The sequence below is a fragment of the Mchenga conophoros genome, linkage group LG4, assembly GCF_057382185.1.
Source record: "Mchenga conophoros isolate Kocher_MC1m ecotype Shallow Benthic linkage group LG4, M_conophoros_male_GT1.1, whole genome shotgun sequence".
Taxonomy (NCBI): domain Eukaryota; kingdom Metazoa; phylum Chordata; class Actinopteri; order Cichliformes; family Cichlidae; genus Mchenga; species Mchenga conophoros.
This window is the reverse complement of record NC_140529.1, coordinates 21,002,097-21,029,242: the sequence shown is the minus strand read 5'-3', so window position 1 is coordinate 21,029,242 and position 27,146 is coordinate 21,002,097. Positions and strand designations below refer to the sequence as shown.

Sequence of the window (27,146 nt, the reverse complement as noted above, 5' to 3'; positions counted from 1 at the left end):
GTACAAAAAGCAAAGGAAAGCATGAAAACAAGAATAAAAAACATGGACCAGGAGAAGAGTTGAAGAATAACAAGTATAACATGACCATATGATGATAAACTATACCCATGTTTGCTTGTTGCATTGTTTTTTCTGAATTTTTACCAGTAGATTATATTATTTTAATATATTCAATTTCTCAGTCCGTTTGTTCAATTCCACCTATGTATTTCTATTAATGGAATTATTTGCCATAGGTCCTAAGTTAAAGCATCACATATATCATACCAGGGGCGTGGGACAGAAGAAGAAAGTCTCCTTTGCTGCATTCATCATCTGAATGGGCAACTTCTGATAATTCGAATTCATCAAGTGTTGGAGGTGGATATACCTGAGACAGCTGGGGCATGCTCTGCTTATGCAACACATGAAAAGAACAGCTGATACTGCTCCACTATCACAATGCTCCACCTGCTGATGTGACTGTCCAGCGCTTGGCTGGAAAATCCACTTGCAAAACCTTTGCTCTCTCTGTCACATGCCACAGCACAAGGCAAATGCTGTGCAGTGCCTGCAGTGTGTATTTAGCTTTAGTTGTTTCCATCCAACCACAGTAGAGTGTTTAGCGTGCATTGCCATCAATAAGTCAGACTTGTTCCCAGTGGCTGCTGGTCCTTGTCTGGGCTGCCCTTTGTCACAGACTTTGTTCATCACATTTCTAAGTACTGCAGCGGGTTAGGTGGTCTCAGGATCTGGTCTCTGCTTTTCTCAGATGGTGTGGTTCTGTTGACCTCCAGCTTTCACTGGGGCAGTTAGTTGCTGCCCCAAGTGTAGGTGTTCGGGTATCTTGGGGTCTTGTTGCCACTTAGGTGGTTTGAACAGATGAGGTATTTTGAGCATGTAAATGAGGCCTATTGGCAGACCCAGGATACGTCGAAGTGATTACATGGCTTCGTTGTGTGTTTAGTTTTATTATTTTTGTAACTGAGTCAAAATAGCCCATTATAGTTGCATCGTGTAAATACAAATGAGGTTTAACTGAACTTACCAAAAACTGACACCAGAGTCAAAGGATGGTGAATAAGCTTTTAAGTCATAAAAATTGATACAATGTAATAATGTAATCTTTAAGCTTTAACATTGCATAGCTAATAATGCTTTGAGAAGAAATAAACCTTGTTATAGATATTATTCTGCTATTAAATGCTTTTTTTAGAGTACCCAGGAAACTCAGTTATAGTCCATGTATGTTCAATATGTTGGCAGAATGAGAGTTTATACACTTGTGAATGTGCTCTTTCACATTTTACATTTCCTTGTCTAATTCATGTGTTTGTTGTTTGGGGGTCTACTTTGTTTTGCATTTGTATTAGTTTAGTAATGAAAAAAAATAACATAGAGCTTTAGCTGCACTTAGAAATCCGTGTCTCTCTCAGTCATGTTCCTATTATAGTGGATTAAAGAGGATTACATGCCATTCAAATGTCTGTTAAATAAAACATGCAGTAGGAAAAGTTTAGCACTGTCACATTAGCTGTCTCAGTTTGAACCCCTGCTCTGGCCACCTTTCTGGCACTTATGACCTTTGGCTGATGCCTTCATGTTTTGACAAACTCTGACACACACCCAGCAGTTCAGATTGCGGATTTGTTTACCAGACGTGGTATCTCAGCTGACTGGCCTCACGACTCGAGAGCTGCAAGTGTGTTTCCATGGTAACCATGTATAGTATTGAGAAGAGCAGCAACGAGAGTGGAAGAGAAGCAGGGAAAGAGAGAGAATGAAGCAAACCCTGGGAACCATATCTTGTTATATTTATCCCTATTTTGTCAGTTATTCCAGCTGTGTGTTAAACATGATGCAGGATTGTCGTTTGCGGCATAAAAAAAATGAATAAATAAACAAACAGGCTTCTACTAATTTGTTAATAAGCATTTGCAGTAACTGAGTTAGTGAGTTCCAGCTGAAGCTGGAGCGTAAAATAAAAGCTTTTGGAATGAACGTCTAAAAACTGCAGGAAACATGACATACTGAGTTTTAGATGCTACAGAAATTTAGAAAAAATTAAAATTGGAACACCTGTCTAATGTCACAGTAATAGATATTTAAGCAGTTTGGTGCATTTGCAAAATGTGGAACTAACTTATCTTACATTTATGACAGTTATATTGTCTTAAAACCTTGTAAAGCATAGTAGTCTGCCATTTTGATATAATTCGCAGTGATTGAATCTGAATTCTCCTAGGATGATCTCTGAGCTGCAATATTTTTAGTAACATAAAGAGAAAAAAAACCCTATTTGTATTTCTCAGTTGTGCTGCAGGCTTGTGGAAAAACTGTCATATTTAATATTACATTAATTCAGTGTTTATCACATAGAAATGTTTATGCAGAGGGAAGAGGGGTTTAGAGTGTGAATGCAGGCCGTGTCATCAGTGGCCTCGTGCCTGGACAGAGATGAGGGCAGCATCACTAGATTCAAATGGGATCCAATCAGCAGTCAAGCAGACAGAACGCAGAGTTCCAGCTGATCCTGACTGACACTATGCATCATTAAACAGGAATCAGAAACAGGCATTTGAATGCATAAATTTTCAATGATATAGTCAAACGAGCATGCAAACAACATCACGCCAACAATTTTGAATATCAGCAGGCAAAATAAATATTTTTTTCTCTACGTATATTTACGTTGTGCCCCAAATATGATGCTCATTCAACCACCTTGTATGTCTGTGTAATATATGTGGATAGTTTAAATTGATAAATCATACACAAAAGGCCTGAAAGCTGTAGGTGAGCTAGCACCTAGCTCACCTACAGCTAGCACATCTCACCTTCCGTTTCCCTACTACTGCACTGTTTATTTTCTAGTATTAGTACAATGCAGGTTAATACTCAATACCAGCAAACATATCTGCACGTGCACACACACAAACAGATAGATAGTAACTTGGTAACAGATGGTAACATCTAGTGGCAGTTGACAAAACTGCATCACTCAGTGTGTCACATGCTCAGTATGTAGCTTTCAGTAACTGATACAGTCCATTGAAGACTTTACAGAAAACACTGGTAGCAGCAGTGTTATTAACTGTTAACCCCTTCATATCAAACACCACCAATCTGTTTATGGTTAGTATAGGGTTAGTTAGCAGCCATTACTTTATTTAAGAGAATTAAGCTATGTAAGGTAGACTTTCAAAATATCATCACCACTACTTTGCTTTGACTAACAGATGGTGTCAGAATGGCACAGATACTTGTTTTTTTTCTGCTTTATCTTTATTTATATTAATAATATCATTATCATTTAACATGGACTCCTAGACATATCATCATTTAATTTTTATACCATTTTAATTAGATGCTTCAGAATGAAATGTTGGATTTCATGTTACACATATGATTTAAATTAAACAATGTCTTCTTGGTCGGAGTCAGGAAGCACAAAAGCTGCAATCTCATAATGTGGTTGAACACTGCAGCCTTCAGGAAGACATTTGTATTGCATATGCATTACAGTAAACTTGATGATATCTGTGTACTGTAAAAGTTTTAGTCTACAAGTGCAGGTATAATCAGATATTAGATTTCCTGGGAACCCAAATTATCCAAGAGTGAATCCTGAGTGTTGTAATTTACCACAAAAAGTAAGGTATGTTGTTGTAAATCTCCAATGCAAGGAATATCATCAGCACTTTATTTTTTCCCAATTATGATAAGAGGCAAACAGCAACAAATGCAATCATCTACAATAAATGTGAATCCCAAATAAATAACTGACGATCTGGGTAACATGGCCCTAATGTTACAAATTAATGGTTATTCTCCCTAAAGAAAGGAAGCACTAATGATGAACCAAGGATGTGATACCTTATCTATCCTAAGGAAACTGAAGGGTAGTAAAAGTTACTTTCTTTCAGGGTTACATGCATGTTCTGATAAATGACAGACATTACAGCAAACCATATTAAACACGATTTATCCCTGCACTCCTTTTATTTCTTTTTTTTTAAATTTCTTAATTCAAGTTTAATAGTTTGTTTCTGTCCTGTAAGGGATTTTTTCTGAAATAGTGTGCAAGCTAAATGCTGATGTAAATCACAAAGTATGCTTGGCTTTGTACATCCCTCGAATTTGTCTTGTAAAGTTTAAGCTATGTCAAAGTGTCTCATATGCCACGTAAATAAAATGCAAATAACACAAGAAAGAATAAACTGAGAAGCACATGTTTTTATTTGTAGGAGGTTTTGTTTTTTCAAGCCTGACTCTCTGAGGGTGTGAGTAGCAAGATGTTTGCGAAAGCTCCCAGACCCAAGCAAATTAGGTACAGAGATGGTCTGTTTAGTCAGTGAGTGAGAAAATCAGTATGGCTGTCAGACTTATGGTATTCTACCGCTACGTTAGCTACGTTAGCTACATTAGCTACATTTCAAATTTATACAGCATAATAATAATAACAGGCCTAACTGATGGTGTTAACATGACATGTACTGTTGTAATATAGCACAGCTAGTACAGTAACATACAACTAATAAAACTTAAACACACCTAGAAATAATTGCTTGTGAAAGAGCATTACTTTAGCAGTCACTGCATTCAGGTTTAATTAAAATATATTTTTCTTTAGCAGTTAAAATAGCAAGCTAGGGCCCTAAAAGACACAATGATACAGATCAATATGCTAAGCTAATAAGCTAATATGCTATGCTACCGTTAACTTTCTAGACACAATAAAATGGAATTAAGAAAAAGCACGGATAATAACTCGATACATATAGCGTTGTCTGTTTTAGCGTTGCTCACTTCATTGGATCAGTGGTCCTTCTTCCCTTCATTGTTTTGGTTCTCAGGCTTGTCGAAATCTTCGGTGACCGAACCCAGATCTTTTTCCTGAAATACATTCATTTGTTAGAAACAGCTGGGCTAAGAGCTGATCTGACTGAGATTAAAAGTGACAGGACTCGATGTTTTTCACAAGACTTACCTCAGCTGCCTCTTTTCCAATAGAGCATGTCAGCCATTTAATGTATTCCTCTCGCACCTGGTAAAGACAGTTTCAGTACAGTATAATAGCTCCATACTGAAGAGTCCATGTAAAGCTTTACAACCATAATCATTGTTACACTGTGAACATTGTACTTCTTAAAATTTGTAAAACACAGTAAAGGAGAAACCAGCAGATCTTTTTTTTTAGCGAATAACCACAAACTTACTTTATGCTCCCTTCATTGTGTTACTATTGACCTAGTGTGAACATTTAAATGAGAGGTTGTGAAAGAGCAAAATGTAATAAGAGCATAGCTCAAGATAAGGTCTACCTCCTTGTTTAGCAGACAGTGTACGATGTACAGGAATGTGCCCTGCTGGGAGTTGAGGATGATGAAGAGGACCTGGAAGAAAAGGTTTGACTGGTACAGGCCCAGAATCCATGTACAGCCCAGTATGACAAACTGTGCCACGATTTTGAAAATAATCAACCTGAAAAACAAAGAGCACAATATATTTTTTTACCATTATTTGTGTTTACATTCATACACAGAAAACATGTCCTTATTTTCTGTGTTTCATCTTATTTCAGCTCATTTATCCAAAGCCATCCTTCACCTTAACATTACAATGAGTTCCACTATAAAGACATGTACGTAAGTCACAAATTGTGCATTAGCACTTACATGCAGGTGCCACTTTCATTGTCACCTCAGTGAAAACAGTACATGAATGTTCAAACCTGGTGTCTTTGGATTGAGAAACATCACTCTTCATGTTGGCCAAAGTGGGTCTCAGACTCCAGAGAGTAGCAAGGAACAATAACCAGTTGATCTTTGAAAAATAAACAAACAGCAATATTTGCTAGGTGTACAAAGTAAAAAGAAGCCTGCCACAGACTAGATAACACAGACTTTTAATTATAGATTATTGCTTCAGTTCCATTACAATAAGTTGTCAATCCAATTTGGCACGGCAGTGCTTTAAATATAATCCTATACCCAATCCTACATTTCATGGGCCAAATACAAACCATTTGTCCAACAGAAGTTAAATGTCCAAGGCCTAACATGACAGCTAACTACAGTCATGTAGTTATACATATACACATGAGGATGTTAAACACTCAATACGCAGCTGCAAATACTCAATGTACTCACTGCTAGGATAGCAATAATAGGTCCCGTTAAAGCCCAGTTGAAATTCCGCTTTGTAGAGAGAAAGCATCTGCAAAAGAATCATGTAAACAAGTAAATAAATAATCAATCAAGCAAACCTGTTCTAGAAAAACATTGATCACATGGGAAAATGTGAAAATAATTATGTGTTACGCACACATTTGAGGTAACACCATATCCATCAGAGTAAATTAGTGCAGAAACACCCACTATTACAAATGGAATACCATAGCCAACAAGGTAGAGAATTGGCCTGGGGAGGCCATCTCGTCGGATGACTTGCACCTGGGAGAGCTTCCGTACTAACAAGTGGAGCTGTAGTGCCTCCAGCAACATCCACACAAAACTGGCAACAATTAAGAAGTGGAGAAGCCCTGCCATGACAGTGCAGGCCAGCTGTAGAGACAGATAAATACATTTAAGCTTTATGGACAATTGGAACACAATAGATAATCTTTTGATAATTCTTGGAGTTTAGCCACATTGTACCTTATTATCAGTGTATTTGTCATTCCACAACAAGAGCAGTTGTGAAAAAAACAGGTTGAGGCAGAGGTGGAGACGGGCTGTGTTGTTAATTTTGGGATTCCAGCTGCACAGAAGGAAGGTAAAGATGGCCAAAGCCAAGAAGAATAGTCCAATAATCACACATACCCGGTTCAGCCACTCTAAAAAAGGATTTGATGGTGTAGGCTGAAAATGAGACATATGAAGATTGTGATTAAAATGACCTTACTGCATATTTTTCTTAGTATGCAAGTAACTATTCAGGTCCCTTCACAGTTGGCTTTGGGACAAACCGCTGACAACCCTTTAGCTCCCAGACACACAGATTTACTAGACCACAATTACTTCTGGAAAGAATGTTATAAACTGGCTAAATCAACCTGTACCAAGTTTTTATACACTAGCTAAGGAGATTGTTTGTGGCCAAGGGAGTTTCCACAAAGTACCGTATTCAATTTCTAAAATTTTTATAACAGTTTTTGGGTTTACAAGAATTTTTCCCTACGTATTGCCATTCTGAGTCACTCAGTGTTTGCTAATAGAAAAAAAGAGTTATTTTATCAAATTAAATTACTTCTACAACACAATGAAGTGAAGAAAAGACAAAGTCTGTGCATCCACCACTCAAAATCAAATTAATAATAAGTTCATCAAAAAAGAAGAAGAAAAAAATATATACCTCCCCAATCTGCATGATCAGGGCGAATGTAGAAAGGTGAGAACAGCTGCAGATTGTATAGTTTTCATTAGAGAATGCAACCCAGCAGCCTTCCTCTGACCAGCTCATAGACTTTCCTTCTACAGTTTCTGTGGTTTTCCAGTAAACACAACTGACTGTTCCTGTTTCTGGTACTTCCTGAAAAAGCAAAGAAGAAACATTAAAAGTCTGTATCCCTCTGCATTAATAGATGTAGAGTTGAGATTCTGCAGCTGTACCTTCCTATGGTAGATAGTAAAGTTGACAGGCTCTGTGAGGTTAGTGTTATTAACTGGTATTATGGCTGTGATAACATCCGAACACATATCTGTCTTTTTCTCTGTTTGGAAATACTGATGACTGAGAAGACTCTCCATCCCATTCAGTGTCATAAAAGCAGCTGTTGCAGATCCTGGGAGTTTTCGCATCACAAAAGAAATTGAAAACCATTTGTTAAATAAAAACAGTTTGGATTTGTCAATATATTTAATTTTTAAAATACTCTCTCACCATTGTTAGCACGAGCTATAGCCTGCAAGTTGAAGTCCATGGTATTTCCATTAGCAGAGAGGGAGGTATTCCAGTTATCCTTACTCCCTGGACCAATGGCCAGCAGGCTCAGATCTTACAAATAGATAACAATCAGTCAATTCATACCAACAGTAATTTTAAATATAGTCAAGCTACAAAATATTAGAATTTAACTTACCCACTGTCGAAGAGTGCACTTCCTTTTTGGTTTGGTTTTCGGTATGTGGAGTCATTGCAACAACGATATACTCTGAAAGGTCAAGAATTGCGTTGCCCGCCTCCCGATCTCCTTCACTACTCACCTTGCTTTGTGTGGCTCGTGGTCCAACACCGGACACGGCCTGCAAAAATGTAAATCATTTTAATCAGTGAAACACATAAATGTAAATACAGACATGGAATATGGTATGTTTTCTTTGGCTGGACATTAAGTACCATAGATGCAGCAAAGCTGTTGGCTACCGTCTGCAAACACATTATGAAGAAAAGAGAGAAAGGCGTTAGATAAAATGTACTGTGGTTTACTCAGTACATCACATAACATATTATTTTTAGTTACAAATATCTGAATATATAACAAAGCACACTCTGGCTTACAAGCATTACTTTTGAACTACATACCGCTTCTGGTATGAAGGCACCTGTATTGTTTTTCAGGTCATCTTGCATATTGCTGATGAACGATATTTCTTTTGTCAGACCCTGCATTGAATGTGCAGTATTAGTATTCATTTATTACAAAGCACTGTCTGGTAATTGTCATGGTTTAATTTCCTGTTGCTTTATTTGAATGGAGCTAAACATTGGTTTAAACATTGTTATGCATTGGTGACAAAAAAATAAGGCACCTTTAAAAGGTAAATATTTCGATGGGTCTCACCTCTTTGACTGGAACTTTATTTAGAGCATCTTCAACGCCTGTCAGTAAATTAAAAATGTGAACATCAAATGCTCCCTCAAACCAAATAAATAACCTTAAAACAATTCAAAATTATGGTTGAAACTGACTCACTTTGACAATATGTGACATTCAATATCCAGGCAACAATTCCAGTTGTGGGGAACAATCCATCGGGGCAGGAACAGTAAAAGGTACCCGGTACATTAGTGCACACAGTCATTTTACCACATATACCGGGTGTCTCAGTGCATTCGTCAATATCTGCAGTATAGAGAGCACACACACACACACACACACACACACACACACATGCAAGGCAATCTGTTTTTAATTGATCATTTGATCAAACTGCTGCATTTAATCATATTTGAGCTGCTATATGTCAAAACACCAAACAAGAGCACAAACCTCTGCATGGGTTATCATAGCTGGCTATAAAGCCTGGGTTGTTAATCCGATAACCAGGGATACAGGTGCACAAGTAAGATCCAATTGAATTTGAGCAGTTACAATCTGGTCCGCAGATGTCTATACATGTACTACACACTGGTAGGATACACTCATTAATATCTGTTGAAGTACATGAATTAAAAAAAATATATGTTATCAACAAAAGAAGCCATATATTCTTTTCTGAGAAACAAAAATTACATCAGCGGATGCCTGGACATGTTTCTATGACAACAATAAACGCATATTTGGAGGAATCTTGGCTAGTCTGTCCGATTAGGTAATAATGGAAAAGAGGCTATTCTGTTAGTTTCAAATCTAACAAGGACAGGTTGTGCAGTTAAATTGTGCTAGCAATGCCAAATCTGGATAGTATGTTTTCATGTTTTATTTATAATAGATTAAATTTAATCTTTGCATAGTTTCCACATTTTGTGACAATGTGTTCCGTCTTTCCTTTTTTAAAAAAAAAAAAAAAAAAAGTCTGTATGATTTTAGCCAAGCCATGACATTGCCAGTGCTTCATTGAACACTTTGATAATTCATCATTAATTCATCCTTCTGACACTAAAACAGCAATGACCCTGTGATTTAATGTATTTTGTCAGCCTAGGCCTTTCTTTACTCAGTATAACAATCTTGTGACATTGTAGTGGTCACATAAATACTTTTGAAATAGCAGGGAGACACAGAGACAGAGAGAGAGAGCAAACACAAGTGACTTCAAATATAAATAAATAAATTTTCACATACCAATACAGACGTTGGTCTCATTGGGTTGCTTAGTTTTATCCATTGGTTCAAAACCCACCTTACAGCTACAGGAGTAATTTCCAGGCAGGTTTTCGCAGATAGAATATGGACCACATATCATTGAGTTGTAACACTCATCAACATCTGAAGTTAGAAAGTTACAGCTAGTTCTTATCACACTGCATTTTAAAGTTGTAAAAGTACAAACCACCCTTTCACAGAAACTCATACAACTCTTAATATATTATGCATACAAATATTCTGTTGTCACACTCAGTAATTAACAGTAATATGAACAGTCCAATGAAGTTCACTTGATAGAATATTGTAACGTGCAATACAGACCTTGGCAAATAGGGGACATCTTATAATCAGCCCTAAATCCTTTAGAGCAGTTGCACACAAAACTTCCTATGGTGTTGTAGCAGGTCCCGTATGGCCCACAGACACCACTAAGACATTCATCAATATCTACACAAAGAACAATTAAAAAGTGAATATAAAACAAACTAAACAGGATTATTTCTGTGTTTGTTTGTTTGATTTGTACCTTCACAGCCAGGGGTCAGTTTAAGTTTTGGTATTGGCTTTGGTAGATGAAATCCTTCCCAACAGTTACAACTGTATGACCCAACTGTATTGTAACAGTTGGTATTATGACCACAAATTCCTTTAGTCCTTGTGCACTCATCGATATCTGGTAAGATGATATACAATTAGCAAATTGCAAACTTTAAAAACATATTAGTCCAGATGATGCACTTGCTTCTGAGTGTCTGTTTATAAATAACAGCTTTTACAATTACTGGTGTAAACATTATAGGTCTAGATTCCTGTAACGATCTTGAAAATTATGTATTTTCATATTGATCGTAATATAAAAAATATATATAAATATTGCTGTTTTGAAAATAACATCTTGTTTTTAATGTACTATAATTTCTTACCAATACAGCCATATGATTTTGAAGTAGGCGGGTTGTCTGGAGGCATTTCATATCCATCATTGCAAATGCATCCCCCACCTGCTGTGCAATTACCCAATGGTCCACAAGACTTTTCAGTACACATACTATGATCTAAATAGATATAAAATCATGGTACATGTTCAATATTATGAATAACATAATATTCCCAATAAATAATATATTTTTTATTTTATATATTAGGATAAATAATAATATTATATATATTATTTATATTAAGAAAAAAATCATGAATGCAGCATGCATTGCTCATAAAAATGAATGAGTATGATATTGTAACAGACATGTTACTTGCTTGTGCGAAGCACAAAACAGTTCATAGCTGGCAAGTTGTTTCACATCTTTACTAGTTTTCAAAATACTGCGGCCTAATCAAATGAAGTTTAGTGTAGCCATCTTTTTAAGAATGCAAATGATGTTTTTTCCCATACAGCACCAATACAAACACCTACATCAAAGAATACGTCTGTTTTAATCTAATATTTGATTTTTCTGTTCTATTCTGTGTAACTTGTTTTTTTTTTTATTGTTATTTCAGTATTATATTTGCTTAAAAAATATTGTGTAACTGCATCTCAGTGGAAAGATGCCTATTACTTTGTCAATGTAGTTTACTCCCAGACTCTTTTAGGTTGTATCCATCACAAAATATTTTTTGTGAGTGAAGAAATTCATCAACACAAGGCATACACTCACAAGACAAAGATAATAAGTAATTGAATAAGTCTTTGAAAATGCTTAAATCTTTTTGGAGCATCAAACAAGTTAATAAAAGTAAAAACTTATTTTAACACAGATTAATAAAATATAAAATTCTGAAATAATCAGTTAATTTATTAAGAGAAAAAAAAGTAATCCAAACCTTCCTGGCCCTATTTGAAGCATTTCCTCCCTTTATTAAGTCATGAATTCACAGGTATTAACAGTTAACCGGATCTTTTGTAAAAGCTAAGTTCAGTTCCATTAGCTATGCCTGGATCCAATTACTGCCAGAACTCTTGAACCATAAAATCACTTGTCTTACAAAGTGAAATAGGCTAAAAACTCTCTAAAAGCTACATATCATGCAGCTAAGAAACAATGTAATTGACATGTATCAGCCTGGAAAGGTTTACAAAGACATTTCTAAGACTTTGGAACTTAAGTGACAGCCATTATCTAGAAACCTTCCCTGGAAAAATCCAGGGTGCCAAAATTACTCCAAGAGAGCATCAACAGCTCATCGTGGGGTTCACAAGTGAAAACACAACAACATCTAAAGACCTGCACTACACACTTAATTTCAGTTAAGGTCCCAGTCATGATCCAACAATAAGAAAGAGACTGAGCAAAAATGTGAGAGTTTCAAGGAGAAAACCACTACTGAGCAAAACAGAAAGGTTCGTCTTACATTTGTTAAAGACATTTTTGATTAACCCTCGAAGTCTTTGAGGAAATATTCTGTTGACTGATGAGACAAATGTTGAACGTTTTGTAAGGTTTGAGGCTTATTCTAGCATAAAACTAACACAGAATTCAGAAAATGTGATCCTAGTTTGAGTCAAATACAGTGGTGGTAGTGTGGTGGTCCGGGAGTTGCAGCAGGACAATAATCCAAAAAACACCACCAAAATCACCTCTGAATGGCTCAAAACATACCAAAACCAATGGAATGGGTGAATCAAAGTCCAGAATCAGACTGAGATGCTTTTGGTGACCTAAACAGGTTTTAGCTGAAAACCATCTACAGTGTAGCTGAATTAAAACTTGCAGTTCTTGATGCCAAAGGGGGCAAAACCAGTTATTACATTTAGGAGGCATTGGCTTTTTTACACACGGCCATGCTGGTTTTGACAGCATTTTTTTGTAATTTAAATCATCATCATCATTTTCAGATGCATTTTGGGCTTATATTATCATTATTATTATTATTATTATTATTATTATTATTATTATTATTATTATTATTATTATTATAAAGACGTTTTGCATTATTTGCCTATCAAATATCACTAATGGCAGTTCTGGCGTTACATAAAGTTTGAAAATGTTTCTTAATTGTCCAAATGAGAATTGATGTTTCGAAACTTTTATTTCGTATTTTGTGTATTTTGTAAGTAACGTTTGCTCGTAAGATGTTGCCTTTAAAATACAAATTTAAACACATCATGTACATTTCACACAATTCTTTAAACCAATAAAACTTCAAATTAAAATTATACACACAAAAAATGTTTATACTCACAAGTTACATATACCATGTTGGGAGCTGGGAGTTTATCCTCTGGTTTATACACATAGAATTCTCCTGGACAGAGGGCCACACTCACTAAAAAACTTTTTTCATTACACCCTTTTGCAGTCCCATTTGTCGGATACAGAGACAAATTAGTTGGTAAGGGAAATGGTATAAAAATGGGGACAAGTGTAGCACCAGTTTGGACTGTTAGACAGGATGTAATAACTGTGTCTCCACCGATCCCCGTAAAGCGCAACCATTTGCCAAGAAAATCGGTATCATTTTGGGAATAACCAGTAAAAGGGGTAGATGCAAAGGCTCGGTTCCGCCATGGTTCATTTATCTCAATGTATCCATCACAAGAACCTGCAAATAACAAGCAAGCATTGGTATCATAGTAGTTATTTTACACGTTTTTGGAGGATTTGCTGTGGGTTTTTTAGTATTTGCTGTAGCAGAAAATCTTACATACCAGGAGGAAAATCACAAGAGACAGGTATGATAAACAAACCTACCAAAGGGAAAAATACTGGTGAATGAACTAGTTTTCATTGCTTTAAAAGGTGATTTTTCAACAGCTAAAACCAAAAACTAAAACTTTTGCGATTAAAGTATTGTAAACATTGACTGAAATTTACACATATCTTTGTGAAATGCTACCTAAAGTCATAGTAACTGTTTATAATTTACCATTATTTGATTAGAAATATGTGTCTTTGAATCCAGAATCTAAACTAAAAATTTGTTCCATCTTAATAATCTAGTTTTCTCATTAAAATTAGCACTGACATCAATTTAATACCTTTAAAATTATTTTCTCTGTCAAATTCACTTACCCAGAAAAAGTGACAAGACACAGTCCATAGTGACAAGTCAAGTCTCCAGATCTGTTCTGAATGTTCACATTGTAAAACATGAACAACACCCAAATATTGCTTTTAAAAGCATTATGTGAATGCAAAAACCAATGCAAATTCACCAACTTGTGTAGACTATGTTAAGGACCTAGGAAAGAAACATACACTGTTGACTGCGAGATTTTTATGTTGTCTTTTTCACGTTTGTGAAAAAGTGTTTTCAGGTTTGTGAAGCATTTATTCTTTTCTTTAGTTCCTTTCTCAGATCTCAAAGACAATGAACACAGTTATACTTAAAATTCCCAAAACGAATCCTGTAAAATCTGGACCAAATCAATTTAGAGACTAAGGACTTTTAAAGGACACTTCAAAATTGATCAAATAGCTATTTCATTTGTGAAATTAAAAAAATAGGGGCTGTCCTGCTTGTCCTACTTTTTTTTCTGTAGGCCGTCTCATATTTCTGATCTATTGAATATTTGTCCTTTCACACAAAAAAAAACATTTCAAGCTTTCAGTCAAAACCTGCATCAGAGCTCACTCCTACTTCGAAACGAACCGTTTCAGTGTTTTGTGTATTCTAATTCATATGTACACGATCAGTGCCTGCATTTGCTTTACATTACCAACTACTCCTCCTTCAGGCTGCCCTCCACCAGTGCCCTACTGTTTGCTCTCATCAAGCTGCAGTAATCATGGCACCTGCATGAAAAATGTAGCCATACTGTGCTTCAGGGGGGCTGTATTTCAGGCCTGTAAAAAGGGCAAGACTCCTTCCTTTCCTCATGCCAAAAAGGCACCCATTTGTAAACCTTATTATGAGACATTGATAATTAGTGACCAACTTTCTTCCTCCTAAATTCTAAATTAAAGTAAATAATGTATTTACTTTAAAGTCATTTAAACAGTGACAAAAAAACAGAACTTTGGGTGTCAGGTGACTTTATTGAGTCAAATTAAGCAGTATGTAAATCCCACAAGCAACCACTTTAATAGCATTAACAGCAGTTTATTGTGTCTTGTAAAACTGTGCATTACAAGCCACTTGTACAATAGTTGACTCCAACCACTGAATCAATCATTGGTCAATTGCTGATCAATCGTCATCAAGCAACTTTAAATAAGCAAAACTAAAACTTAAGTAAGCAAATGTTTTCTTAACAACTAGATTTATTAAGGAAAAAATGCTGTCCTGACCCTGTGTGGAAAAAGTTATTGTCCTCTAGCCCTAATAACTGGTTGTGAAACCCAAGATCTGATGTATGATTTGGGCGCACCTATATCTGGCCATAACCTTTTCAAAGTAAAGTTGAAAATTTGGGAGAAACACTTGGGACATTTAATCAGCAAGTAGTAGTTTAAAACACTTTCTAAATAAGTTTAAACAAGTATTACATAAAATGCACTAATTTTTCATGACAGAAAGAACTTATAAGGTTGATTCACAGTACAAATTCAAATATTTGACAAGAAAGTAAACAGTTGCCAGCAGAAAAGTATATAAATCTTCCATTTCCATCTTTTCCTTCACTTATTTATCAACATCACCCTCTGTGCTCTTGAGGGATGTCCAAGTCCTCGGACACTGATGGTGCATTTCTCTGTCAAAAAGTAGTGCAGATACTTTAGAAAAACTAAAAAAATTGTTACAAAAGGTTTAAATCTATTACAAGCAAAGCAACGCTTTATGCGGTCACATTTGCAACACAGGTTAGCTTTTAAATTTAAAAAGTCTTATTGGTCAAGTGACTGCTATGCGAAACTTACCACTGAGCCGCCTTCTCTGGTCTTGTTGAAAGAACAGGTCAGCCATTTGACATACTCATCTCTAATCTAGAATATGAAATAAATGCACATTTTGAAAAATAAATGAAATAACTCTCACTATAAAACTCATAAAAAATACTACCAATATGTTTTAACTAGAGATGATGTTAAATCACAGAGCTGGTCATTATTAAACAGGTGTTTAATGTGGTGCATTCCCTATAGATAGATCCATAAAGCCACAGAGCCATTGCTAGTGGGGCAGAGATTAGCTTTTATTTAACTACATTTTAACTTAATTTTTTTTCTCTTATAAAGAATACATCTATTCGCTTCCGCTTATCCTTTTCAAGGTCGCGGGGTGCGCTGGAGACTATCCCAGCTGTCGTAGGGCCAGAGGCAGGGGTACACCCTGGACAGGTCGCAGGCTGTCGCAGGGCTAACACAAAGAGACAGACAACCATTCACACTCACATTCACTCCCGCATTCACACCTATGGGCAATTTAGATTACTCAATTAACCTATTCCCACTAAGTGCATGTCTTTGGATGGTGGGAGGAAGCCGGAGTACCCGGAGAGAACCCACACAAACAGGGGGAGAACATGCAAACTCCACACAGAAAGACCCCGGCCTGATGGTAGAATTGAACTCAGGAATAATATAAAGAATGAATTATAAAAAGTTTGACATACAGTATGTAAGAAAAGTGTTAAGAAACACTGGTATAACGAGTCTACCTCCTTGTTGAGGACACAGTGGACAATGTAGAGAAAAGTACCCTGCTGGGAGTTCAGAACTATAAAAGCAACCTGAAAGAACAGGTTCGTCTGGTACAGGCCAAGAATCCAGGTACAGCCAAGTATAACAAACTGGGCCAGTATCTTGAACAAAATCAACCTGCAAACAGAACAACAGAAGGTTTTTACAGTTCTTTACAAAACATTGGAGCAGGATGTTAAATAAAAAAGTCAGTATGCTAAATGAATTCATTTCTCTACTGTAACTGCACTTATAGTCAAACAGGAAGACATGTTTAGTCTCTAGAGATGAACTGATTGTCTGGCAAGGGAAAGGTATCTCCCGATTTCCAGTCTTCTCTGGTCCAGAAGGGGGACTGGCTGGTCGGCGTCTTGCGCATACATTTCATGAGCAAATTGTTACAAACTACTACTTCTACACACTCACAGTGCACAAATAAAAAATGATTTACTTGCACATGGAAACGCATGCAAATAGTTGTGCGCACACTCACAGGCGCATGCCAACAAGTTGTCAGCATGGAAACTCCCCACCACGAGTGAAGACACAAAGTTCGCCAAAGTAAACGACCACAGAAAATGTTTGTTATGACAAACCTGATCAAACACTTAACTCTGTACTTTTTAAAAATTAGCCAACAAATGAAAAGTGAGTCAAGCTAAACTATTCAGAGCTCAGAACCAACCACAAGTAAGAGAGTCAGGCAAGAGCTGTGAAAGGAAAATTACAGACAGGTGAGAAAAAAGGGGAAAGGGTTGATGTCCTCTCATCCGGGGAATTCATAAGTATACGGGAAAATGATGCAAGTGTCTGATATAAAGGTATACAGCAGCTCATTTCTATTCAATTATTAGCATGCTTGAAAGAGAAAATCCTGTAACTTACTGAGTTTGGAGCAAAAGTTTATTTATCTATTTATTTATTTTTTATTATGCAAATAATATTTTGCATTGAAAAAAGTTGATTATTCTTTTTATATAATGTCAGTTGTAGTTGAAATAGGGAAAAATCTGTGTTGTCATTTAGCAAATAATCAGAATCAGAATGGAAATCGCACTTAGTCTGGAGTCTCTACTGAGTGACATTTTTTTTTAAAAGCTGCACAAAAATCTTAATGATTACTCAGAATTTGAACTTGCTTTTTAAACAAACCTCAAACTTACTTTGTATCTTTGGACTGAGAGATATCACTTTTTATGTTAGCCAAGGTGGGCCGCAGACTCCATAAAGTTGCACCAAACAGGTAGCAATTCATCTGATAAAATAATCAGATTTGTAATTTAACTTTGAGACAAATTATCATTATAAGAAAAAAATGTAATGTGTAATACAGTTCTAACACAAAAATAGACACACAGCAAGGATCGCTATCACTGGCCCTGTTAAAGCCCATTTGAAGTTTCGTTTTTCTGACAGCCAGCATCTGCAATTCAAACGCACATCAGAGACCATTATCCAGTCTTGTACATTTAGTAATAAAAGGATTTAATGCATAAATCGGTGCATTACACTGTGTCTGACTTACACATTAGCCTCAGTACGTCCATATCCACCAGAATACATCAGTGCCGAAACACCCACAATCACAAATGGAACACCATAGCCAATCAGATAGAGAAGAGGCCTGGGGAGGCCATCTCTTTGAATGACTTTCACCTGGGAGAGCTTCCGTACCAACAAGTGGAGCTGTAGTGCCTCCAGCAACATCCACACAAAACTGGCAACAATTAAGAAGTGGAGAAGCCCTGCCATGACAGTGCAGGCCAGCTGTAGAGACAGATAAATATGTTTAAGCTTTATGGACAATTGGAACACAATAGATAATCTTTTGATAATTCTTGGAGTTTAGCCACATTGTACCTTATTATCAGTGTATTTGTCATTCCACAACAAGAGCAGTTGTGAAAAAAACAGGTTGAGGCAGAGGTGGAGACGGGCTGTGTTGTTAATTTTGGGATTCCAGCTGCACAGAAGGAAGGTAAAGATGGCCAAAGCCAAGAAGAATAGTCCAATAATCACACATATCCGGTTCAGCCACTCTAAGAAGTCATTCTGTGGCACAGGCTGAAAATGAGATACATGGATACTGATGAAAATGGATGTAAATTTGGCTATAACTGTGCTTGACTTATTGGCTTATTGAAATGCTTTAAAGCTGACAAATGTCTAAGATCCAGGAGATTTTTTAAGAGCAATTTTTGTTGAGATATCATCTGAATTTCAGGAGCGCCCCCTCTGGCCTCAGGCTATAAAAGCCCCCCTTCTCCAATACCTGCTGTTCTCATTTTCATGCCCCCCCCCCCCCTTCCTTTTTTCTTTCCTCTCTTCTCCTGTCCTCTCCTCTCTTCCTTTCCTCCCTTTATTTCTCGTTAGTACAGGGGCCTTCAAGGCCTTCCCCAAACCGCAGCACTAATCACACTCCTTCATCCCTCATTGCTCATCGTTACCAAGGGAGTGGTCCCTGCTAGTGAAATGTTGTGTCTCTTTCTAATTCTGCATATGCCAAGAAGTGTGGGATAAACTGTCTAAAACTGGGTATGTAAAGTGTACTATACTTGTTGACAAAGCAGTTTGACAGAATACCAAATTAAAGTTCTACAGAAATTTTGACTGATTACAAAAAAAAATTTCTTCCACTTAAAATGTAAAAAGGGATTTAACCGCTTATATACACTACATGTTTCCATTTGTCAAATTGTGGAGTTTTAATCAAATCTGAAAAATGTACAAGTATGTTAAGTCCTGTAAGTAATAAGACTTCAACCTTACCAACATGTAACTGACATACCTCCCCAATCTGCATTATGAGAGCAAAGGTAGAAAGGTGTGAGCAGCTACAAACAGTGTAGTTTTTGTGAGAGTATGCAACCCAGCAACCCTCTTCTGACCAACGCATCGTCTCTCCATTTTGTCCACCTTCTGCTTCTCCGGCTTCCCAGTACACACAAGTGACCATTCCATTATCTGGTACTTCCTAAAAAAAAAAAAAAAATAGGCAAAGGCAAGAATAAAAAGTCTGATTCTTTTTCAATACATGCAGTGGTGTGAAAAGTGTTTGCCCCCTTCCTGATTTCCTGGTGTGTTGCATATTAAACACAAATGTTAATATTGGACAAAGAGAGAAAGACATCATACCACGATCTAAAGAAACAACGGAGAAACAAAGTCACTGATAGCTATGAGTCTGGAAAGCTTCCTGGCTTCCTCCTGGAGTGACTGGGCTACCAAAATTACTCCAAGAGCACATTCACAACTCATCCAGGACGTCACAAAAGAACCCAGAACAACATTAAAGAACTGCAAGCTTCATGTCTCAGTTAAGGTCAGAGTTCATGCTTCAAGAATAAGAAAGAGACTCGGCAAAAATGTCATCCACAGAGGAGTTCAAGAAATAAAACAGTTCTGACCAAAAGGCCCATCTCACCTTTGCCAAAAGCCCATTTTGATGATCTTGAAGACTTTTTGGAAAATATTTTGTGTACTAATGAGATTTGAGTTCCATTACATCTGGGGTTGTTGTGGTGCCTTAGGATCTGAAAAACCATGAATTCTGCTGTTTACCAAAATATCCTGAAGGAGAATATCGTCCATCTGTTCAAGACCTCACTCTGAGGCACGCTGATGATGATTCAAAATTATCCAAAACACATCAGCAAGTCCACCTCCAGCTTAAGAAAAACTAAATTAAGACTTTGGAGTGGCCAAGTCCAATTCCTGACCTTAATCTGATTGAGACGCTGTCGATCAAAAACCCTCCAATGTGGCTGAATGAAAACAATTCTGCAAAGACGAGTGGGCCAAAATTCCTCCACGGAGCTGTAAAAGACTCATTGCCACATATTGCAACACTTGACTACAGTTGTTGCTGTTAAGGGTGACCCAGCCAGTTATTAGGGTTAGGGGGCAATTACTTTTTTTTCCCTTAATGACAAATACCTACACTTAGACACTGCATTTTGAGTTTACTTGCATTATCTTTGTCTATTATTTATATTTGTTTGATGATCTGAAACATTTAAGTGACAAACATACTAAAAATCCAGGAAAACAGGAAGGGGGCAAACACTTTCACAACACTCTATATGTACAATCTTGATGCTACACCTTGTGTTGAATTGTAAAGTTGACAGGCTCTGTCAGGTTGGTGGTGTTTATTCCTGGTATTATGGCAGTTAAAACATCTGAGTACATCTCTGTCACATTCTTGGTTTTGAAGTATTGATGACTGAGAATGCTCTCCATCCCATCTAGCGTCAGAAAGGCGGCTGATACAGAACCTGGAAGTGGTCACATCACAAAAAAACCCAACAACAACAACCACATTCATCTTGATGCACCTGTGTCAGTCAACATTTTAAAAAAAAGCTCTTACCATTGTTGGCCCTAGCTAGATCCTCCAAGTTGATTTTCATTTCGTATTCCTTGGCAGAGAGGGATGAACTCTTGCTATCATAGCTCAATGAACCAATGGCCACTAGACTCAAATCTTGAACACAGATATGCATTCATTATGTTTGTATTTACTAAGAACTCAAATTTGACCTATTAGCGTAAAGTTGAGCTTGGTCTTACCCACTGTTGAAGTGTGCATTTCCTTTTTTATTTTCGTCTCAGTCGACGGAGTCATTGCAACAACGAGCTGCTCTGAGAGGCCAAGAATAACACTACCAGTCTCCCCGTCTCCTTCACTGCTTGTGCTGGTAAGTGTTCCAACACCTGAAACCATCTACAGAAGACTTGAGTTATTGTAATGAACAAATAAACAAGCAAATGAAATGAATAAACTGGAAATATAAAGCTATGACTCTGCTTTTTAGTACCATAGATGTAGAAAAGCAGTTTGCAACTGTCTGCAAAGATGTCAAGAATGGAGAAAATTGCGTTAGATAAAAAATAACTGCCGGGTTTTCTGTGCATCACGTTACATCCTATTTGTTGTGTAGCATTTACAAGTTAACGTTTTTAACTACGTACCACATCCGGTAAAAGGACACCTGTATTGTTCTTCAGGTCTTCACCCAAGTTTTCAAGGAAAGCTCTCTCTTTTGTCTTATCCTGAAATTAACGTTTGGGTTTAGTTTATGTTTGCTACACGATTGCATCTTTAAAAAACGGGGATTTATGTTTTGTATAACTGTCTAATTACAGTCGAATGTATTACTGTGAAAAAGTGATCTTTATCAAAGAACTAACTTACAATCAAAATCATGAAACATAACGGGTTATTAATGAACTTTGTTATGCATTAAAAAGTTAGCCAGTTAGCCTCTAAAACATAAATCACCACGAGTCTTACCTTATTAGGTTTGATTTCATCTAGAATGTCTTCAAGGCCTGTCAGTAAATTAAAAAAATACATTTAAATTCTAAACACTTTTGAAAATCTAAAATGTCTTTGAAGTCAGCTTTGCTCACTTTTACAAAAAGTGATGCCCGCCTTCCAAATTACACCAGTTGATGGGTAGAATCCATCAGGGCAGGAACAATAGAAGGTGCCTGGTGCATTAGTACACACAGTTTGGTTACCACACAGTCCAGGAGTTTCACTGCACTCATCTATATCTAAAGCGGTGAGAGAAACACAAGGGGCTGTTTTTCTTGCTTGTTTGTTTTTTGGAAATTATATATTTATTTGCTTTTGGAAACAAAAGAGCATAGGAATAGCACATACCATTGCATGGGTTAGCAATGCTGGCTATAACATGTGGATTGTCCACTCGATAACCAGTAAGGCAGGTACAGTTGTAAGATCCAATTGAATTTGTGCAGTTACAGTTTGCTCCACAGATGTTCAACACATGGTCAGCACACTCATCAATATCTGTAACACACATTTAATCAAATTCAAGCTGCAGGTCAAAAAATACTACGGCAGGTTGTGAGACTGAACCTGTTTCTTTTGTATATATTCTGCATTTTTTCATATTAAACTGCAGTCTCTTTGCCTATATCTACAGTTTTCAGCTAGTGCCTTTGTAAATATGTTGTAAATACCAGTGCATATGTTGGTCATGCTGGGTTCTTTGGATTGATCAGTTGGTGCGTAACCTGGTATACACCCACAGGTATAAGCTCCAGGTGTGTTTGTGCAGATAGAATCAGGGCCACAGATAGATGAGGTTAGACACTCATCATTATCTGAAAAGAAGACAGTCAGTGTAAACAAATTCAATTTATGTTCTTTGTGTACTGAAAATTACACTTAATATGCTTTTCTAATTATGTTAATCACTCAAAGAACTTTATGCTACAAGCTATATTCACTCAAACACACAAAAGGATTTTCCTACCAAACACATGACATAAATAATAATACAGACCTTGGCAAACAGGGGTTGCATCTGATTGAATGTGAAAGCCTTCATTGCAGTTGCACACATAGCTTCCAATTGTATTGGTGCAGGACCCATATTGCCCGCAGATATTGGCAAGACATTCATCAATATCTAAACATACCACAGTTACCAAGTTAAAATCTGCATTAAAAATAGATTTTGTTATTTTGTGTTTTTATTGGTACCTGTGCATCCAGGTGGCAGTGTTGGATCTGCTACACTGAAACCATTCAAACAGGTGCATATATATGACCCGACGGTGTTCTTACAATTTGAGTTAGGACCACAAATCCCTGTAGTCCTCTGGCACTCATCAATATCTGACAAAAAGAATAATAACAAACCAGCTGCAAACTTTAACAGTATTGACATTTAGTGAAGTTTATTTTCTTTTGTTTTTAGTTATTTATTGTTACTTTAGTTTGTTTGTGAAGTTTATTTAGAACAAACATTAGTGTAAATCTTTGTATTATTATCATTCAGCATGGTTCCTATCTCCAAGAGAGAGGCCAGCCATCCTTTGGAGAAGGCTCATTTCTGCCACTTGTATCCACATTCTAAATTTTGTGGTCTCTACCCAGAGCTCTTTGATCAGCTTGATGGCCCCCCTTACCTACAGTGTCCTGGTAATGCTGTGAAAGTTCTGCCAGAGGTGGGAGTTGAAGATCTCTTTGATAGTGGCCTCTCCCAGACTTTCCCAGAGCACCCTAAATATGCATTTACGCGTACCAGGTCTGTCCAGTATTCTCCTCGACCATCTAACCCAACTCAAGACCAGGTGGTGATCAGTGAAAGGCTCGGTCTCTTTATCCGAGTGCTCAGAACATACGGCTGCAGATCCAATGATACAATTACAAAATCGACCATCGACCTGTGACCTGGGGTGTTCTTTGTGCCATGTGCACTTATGGACATCCTTATGTTCTAACATGGTGTTCGTTATGGACAAACAGTGGAAGGCACAAAAGTCCAATAACAAAACACCACTCAGGTTTAGATCAGGCATGCGGTTCTGCCCAATTACACCCTTCCAGGTCTCACTGTCATTGCCCATGTGAGCATTGAATTATAAGACCATTTGCAAACAATTTGAAGGCTGTTTGAAGGACGTTTGGGAGAACAGCAAAGTCAAGGATTTAAATATGTTTTCCATCCAAGTCTATGCCTATGGATGTCTCATCTATAAAAGATGAAGATAAGGATATGACAACATATCCTCAGCCGAATCCTCATTAACCTTTCCAAATACTATAGGACATATTTTATTGACCCTAATCCAGGGGATGATGTTACAAGAAAGATTAGTCTTTGCTGTTTGCAAATGCAATCTCACACTGTCAACTTTGTTACTAAAGAAGTTAGTTTGCTTCATCGCATGGCATGCTGGTAAACTGACCAGCACATTCCACACATTTTTGAGAATTTCAAATATTCCTACCTGTGATCACACTTAAAGTCTTAAAAGGAATGAGTAAAGGAATAAATCTTTATTACGTAATATTCTCTTTTTTTCCTCATAATTTAAAATGTTAACCCTTTTTTCCCAACTTAGGGTAGAAAGTTTTATCTATAAAGGGACTCTGATTTATGAGTAGCAGTTTTTGCATTGTCCTTTTGAAAGATCAAATGATTTTTTTAACCTGGTAAGGCCCAGATCATTTTTTTAGGCATAAGACATCAGGATCAAAAGATGATGTACTTTGTTTTATACATTATTTTCATAAGAATAAACAAGAAATATAGAATAGTTACTTATTTTTAATTTCACGTACTTACCAACACAACCAAATGAAGCCGGAGTAGGAAGGTGGTTTTGGGGGATTTCATAACCATCCTCACAATTGCAGCCTCCATCTGGCATACACTTGGCCAATGGTCCACAAGAGTCTGGCTTACAGTCATAATGATCTAAATACATATACAATTGTGAAACACAATCATAACATAAATGACTATCAACAAAAAAACATTTCAATTTAGCGAGTTTTGCCCTTTGAAATTAGGGTTTAGATATTTAGTGACATAGTTTTACAGTCGTAATGTGCAATGTGCACTCCTCTCTCCTAGTCTGCATGTCATGTGACCAGCCAACTGATCCTAGGCCTGGAGACCATGCCAGTTAAAGTACTTTCAGCACTGCAGATAACTAACTTCAGCAATTTAGAATTTATATTGATTGATTGATAGTACTTTATTTATCCTGAGGGAAATTGTTTCGCAGGCTGCCAGATGATCCGGCGCCATCATGAGCACCCCTTCTGACCATACATAGAATACACAAGCAAAACATTGGGAAGAAAGATCAGAGAGGTACGAAAAAAGTCAAGAGTTAGCCCATATGAACAGCAGCCTGGTCCTGGTACGGTGTTGGACAGGTCCGCCTGTCTACTTTGAGTGGGAGTAAGCGTTCGGAGGCATTGGGAGGGGGGAGGGAGTGTTCAACTTGAGAGCGAGAGTCCTTTCTCCCGGTCAAGCAAAAGTCAACATTCCTCCACCTGACATAGGTGACCTTAAGGGATAGGAGCAGACAGTCATAATACAGTCCTCTTATCAGGGAGAATTGTTGTTCTGGCCAGTCTTGGCCTTGGATAGCTGCATGAAGGACATGGTTGTTTGGGTTCGAACGAACAACTGCATTCCAGTTTCACAGTTGGTCTAAATGTCCATCACTGGTCATCAAGTCTCTCAATTCCCATCGAGGAGCCATCAGCTTCTCCAAGATCTTATCAATATTGTGTTCAATAAACACAGTCTGAGTACTCACAGCTTGCCCATCGTCAGTAATGTTGGCTAGCCTTGTGGGGTTTTGAACAGCTGTAATCGCTTTCTTTGTTCTTCGATAAGCCAGGTCCGAGCCAGCTCCAAACAGCGGGAACTCTGTTATCATTGTTCCACATCTTGTTCAATGCCCCCCATTGAGAGTGTCGCCAGGCACACGACACAACTGACCATCAAGCAGTGTCAATTTCATTAAGGGACTAATTGATCAAATCCAGAACAAGACTGAGAGACTCTCTGAGGGTTAGAGTTAGACAAGACTAGAAAAGAACAGAAACCAAGCAGGGAAAGATAAGGGAGGGAGAGGGGGAAAGATGCATCCACCTCTACCAAGAGAAGAATGAATGAGTGAATGAATGAATGATTTCTGAATATTTGAAAAAGGGATTCAAGCTAAGATTTCTATTTTAGAAGTAAAAATGAACAGAAGCATGGTGACAAGAATTAGTTACTACTCACAGGTCGCATATCCTTGCTGGGAATATGGGTAACTCATTGGTTGATACACGTAGAATCCTCCAGGACAGAGAGCTATATTCACTACAGCGGACATGTCAGTACACCGAGAATAGAAGCCATATGCAGTCACTGTTGTTGGTGTCAGAGACTCAGTGGTTGGATAAGGTGATGAAATAAAAAGAGCACCCCATGTGCCACCACGATAAGGGGGTACACAATTAATAATAACTCTGTCTCCACCAATCCCTGTAAAGCGCCACCATTTGTTAAGAAGCTGCTGGTCATTGACAAGAGTGGCACCAAAATAAGTAGCGTCAAATCCCCGATTGCGCCACGACTGAGTTATATTGGTGTATCCATCACAAGAACCTGCACAATGCAAATCAAATATGTACAATAATTATCACACATAATTTATTACTTTATGGTGATTTTAAATCACATATATTGGCTATTTATTTGTTCATACCAGGAGGAAACACAGTAATAACAGGTATCACAAGCAAACCTGAAACAAAGAAGATAAAAAGTTATAGAAATGTTTAATTAATCTTAAAAATTACTGTTAAATTGTTATACTATTGAAAAGTAATCATTCACGTTACCATCTCTATAATGTCACATACCAACTTCATTTTTACACTTGAATCAAACTGAGGAATGCCTCCAAGACTGTATAATTTTTCTTTTTTAGTAGAATACATTAAGGAACATGACAAAGGATATATTAATGTAGTGCACACGGCATAGAAAGATGTGCTGTGTTTGCAAGTTTAAGTATGCTCTCCAGGTGACAAAATAAATGCTAATCAAAATAGTCATAAAAATAACTACAACAATCCTCATCCACCTACATGGACTGAGTCTTATATAGTGCTTTTCTACTCTACCTGACAACTTAAAGCACTTTATACAACTTGCCTCATTTCCACATTCACACCTATTTATAAAAAAACAAGCATTCTGTTGATGTGTTATTGCTTTATATGTAACATA

The 27,146-nt window shown here is 37.1% G+C and overlaps 2 protein-coding genes across 2 annotated transcripts; both read right to left on the bottom strand.

The window, feature by feature from the left end:
• Positions 1–4,208: 4,208 nt before the first annotated feature.
• LOC146575980 (adhesion G protein-coupled receptor E3-like) lies at positions 4,209–14,095 on the bottom strand. The gene is made up of 23 exons (XM_085272609.1): positions 14,029–14,095; positions 13,665–13,703; positions 13,199–13,558; positions 10,936–11,067; positions 10,539–10,685; positions 10,334–10,459; positions 9,989–10,132; positions 9,194–9,355; positions 8,897–9,046; positions 8,765–8,802; positions 8,506–8,586; positions 8,320–8,349; positions 8,063–8,225; positions 7,864–7,977; positions 7,593–7,765; positions 7,336–7,512; positions 6,639–6,842; positions 6,307–6,545; positions 6,132–6,198; positions 5,714–5,805; positions 5,304–5,463; positions 4,970–5,026; positions 4,209–4,875 (listed from the first exon to the last, which is right to left on the bottom strand). The coding sequence occupies exons 1-23, from the start codon at positions 14,054–14,056 to the stop codon at positions 4,798–4,800; spliced, it is 2,961 nt and encodes a 986-aa protein (XP_085128735.1). The 5' UTR covers positions 14,057–14,095; the 3' UTR covers positions 4,209–4,797.
• Positions 14,096–15,072: 977 nt separating this feature from the next.
• On the bottom strand, positions 15,073–26,249 carry LOC146575979 (adhesion G protein-coupled receptor E1-like). The gene is made up of 21 exons (XM_085272608.1): positions 26,151–26,249; positions 24,690–24,821; positions 23,099–23,233; positions 22,899–23,024; positions 22,573–22,716; positions 22,250–22,399; positions 21,994–22,140; positions 21,866–21,912; positions 21,553–21,627; positions 21,399–21,428; positions 21,151–21,304; positions 20,951–21,064; positions 20,683–20,855; positions 19,367–19,552; positions 18,439–18,642; positions 18,104–18,345; positions 17,935–18,001; positions 17,742–17,833; positions 16,557–16,716; positions 15,817–15,882; positions 15,073–15,650 (listed from the first exon to the last, which is right to left on the bottom strand). The coding sequence occupies exons 1-21, from the start codon at positions 26,242–26,244 to the stop codon at positions 15,594–15,596; spliced, it is 2,595 nt and encodes an 864-aa protein (XP_085128734.1). The 5' UTR covers positions 26,245–26,249; the 3' UTR covers positions 15,073–15,593.
• Positions 26,250–27,146: the final 897 nt, after the last annotated feature.

Coding starts and splice junctions, on each gene's coding strand:
- LOC146575980 (XM_085272609.1), bottom strand. CDS start 14,056: ATGGACTGTGTCTTGTCACTTTTTCTGG. Junction 13,559..13,664: donor CTCTTGTGATTTTCCTCCTG/GTATGTAAGATT, acceptor TGTTATTTGCAG/GTTCTTGTGATGGATACATT. Junction 5,806..6,131: donor CTATTATTGCTATCCTAGCA/GTGAGTACATTG, acceptor TATTTTTCAAAG/ATCAACTGGTTATTGTTCCT.
- LOC146575979 (XM_085272608.1), bottom strand. CDS start 26,244: ATGTCCGCTGTAGTGAATATAGCTCTCTGTCCTGGAGGATTCTACGTG. Junction 22,400..22,572: donor CATGACCAACATATGCACTG/GTATTTACAACA, acceptor TGTGTGTTACAG/ATATTGATGAGTGTGCTGAC. Junction 18,643..19,366: donor TCATAATGCAGATTGGGGAG/GTATGTCAGTTA, acceptor TCTCATTTTCAG/CCTGTGCCACAGAATGACTT.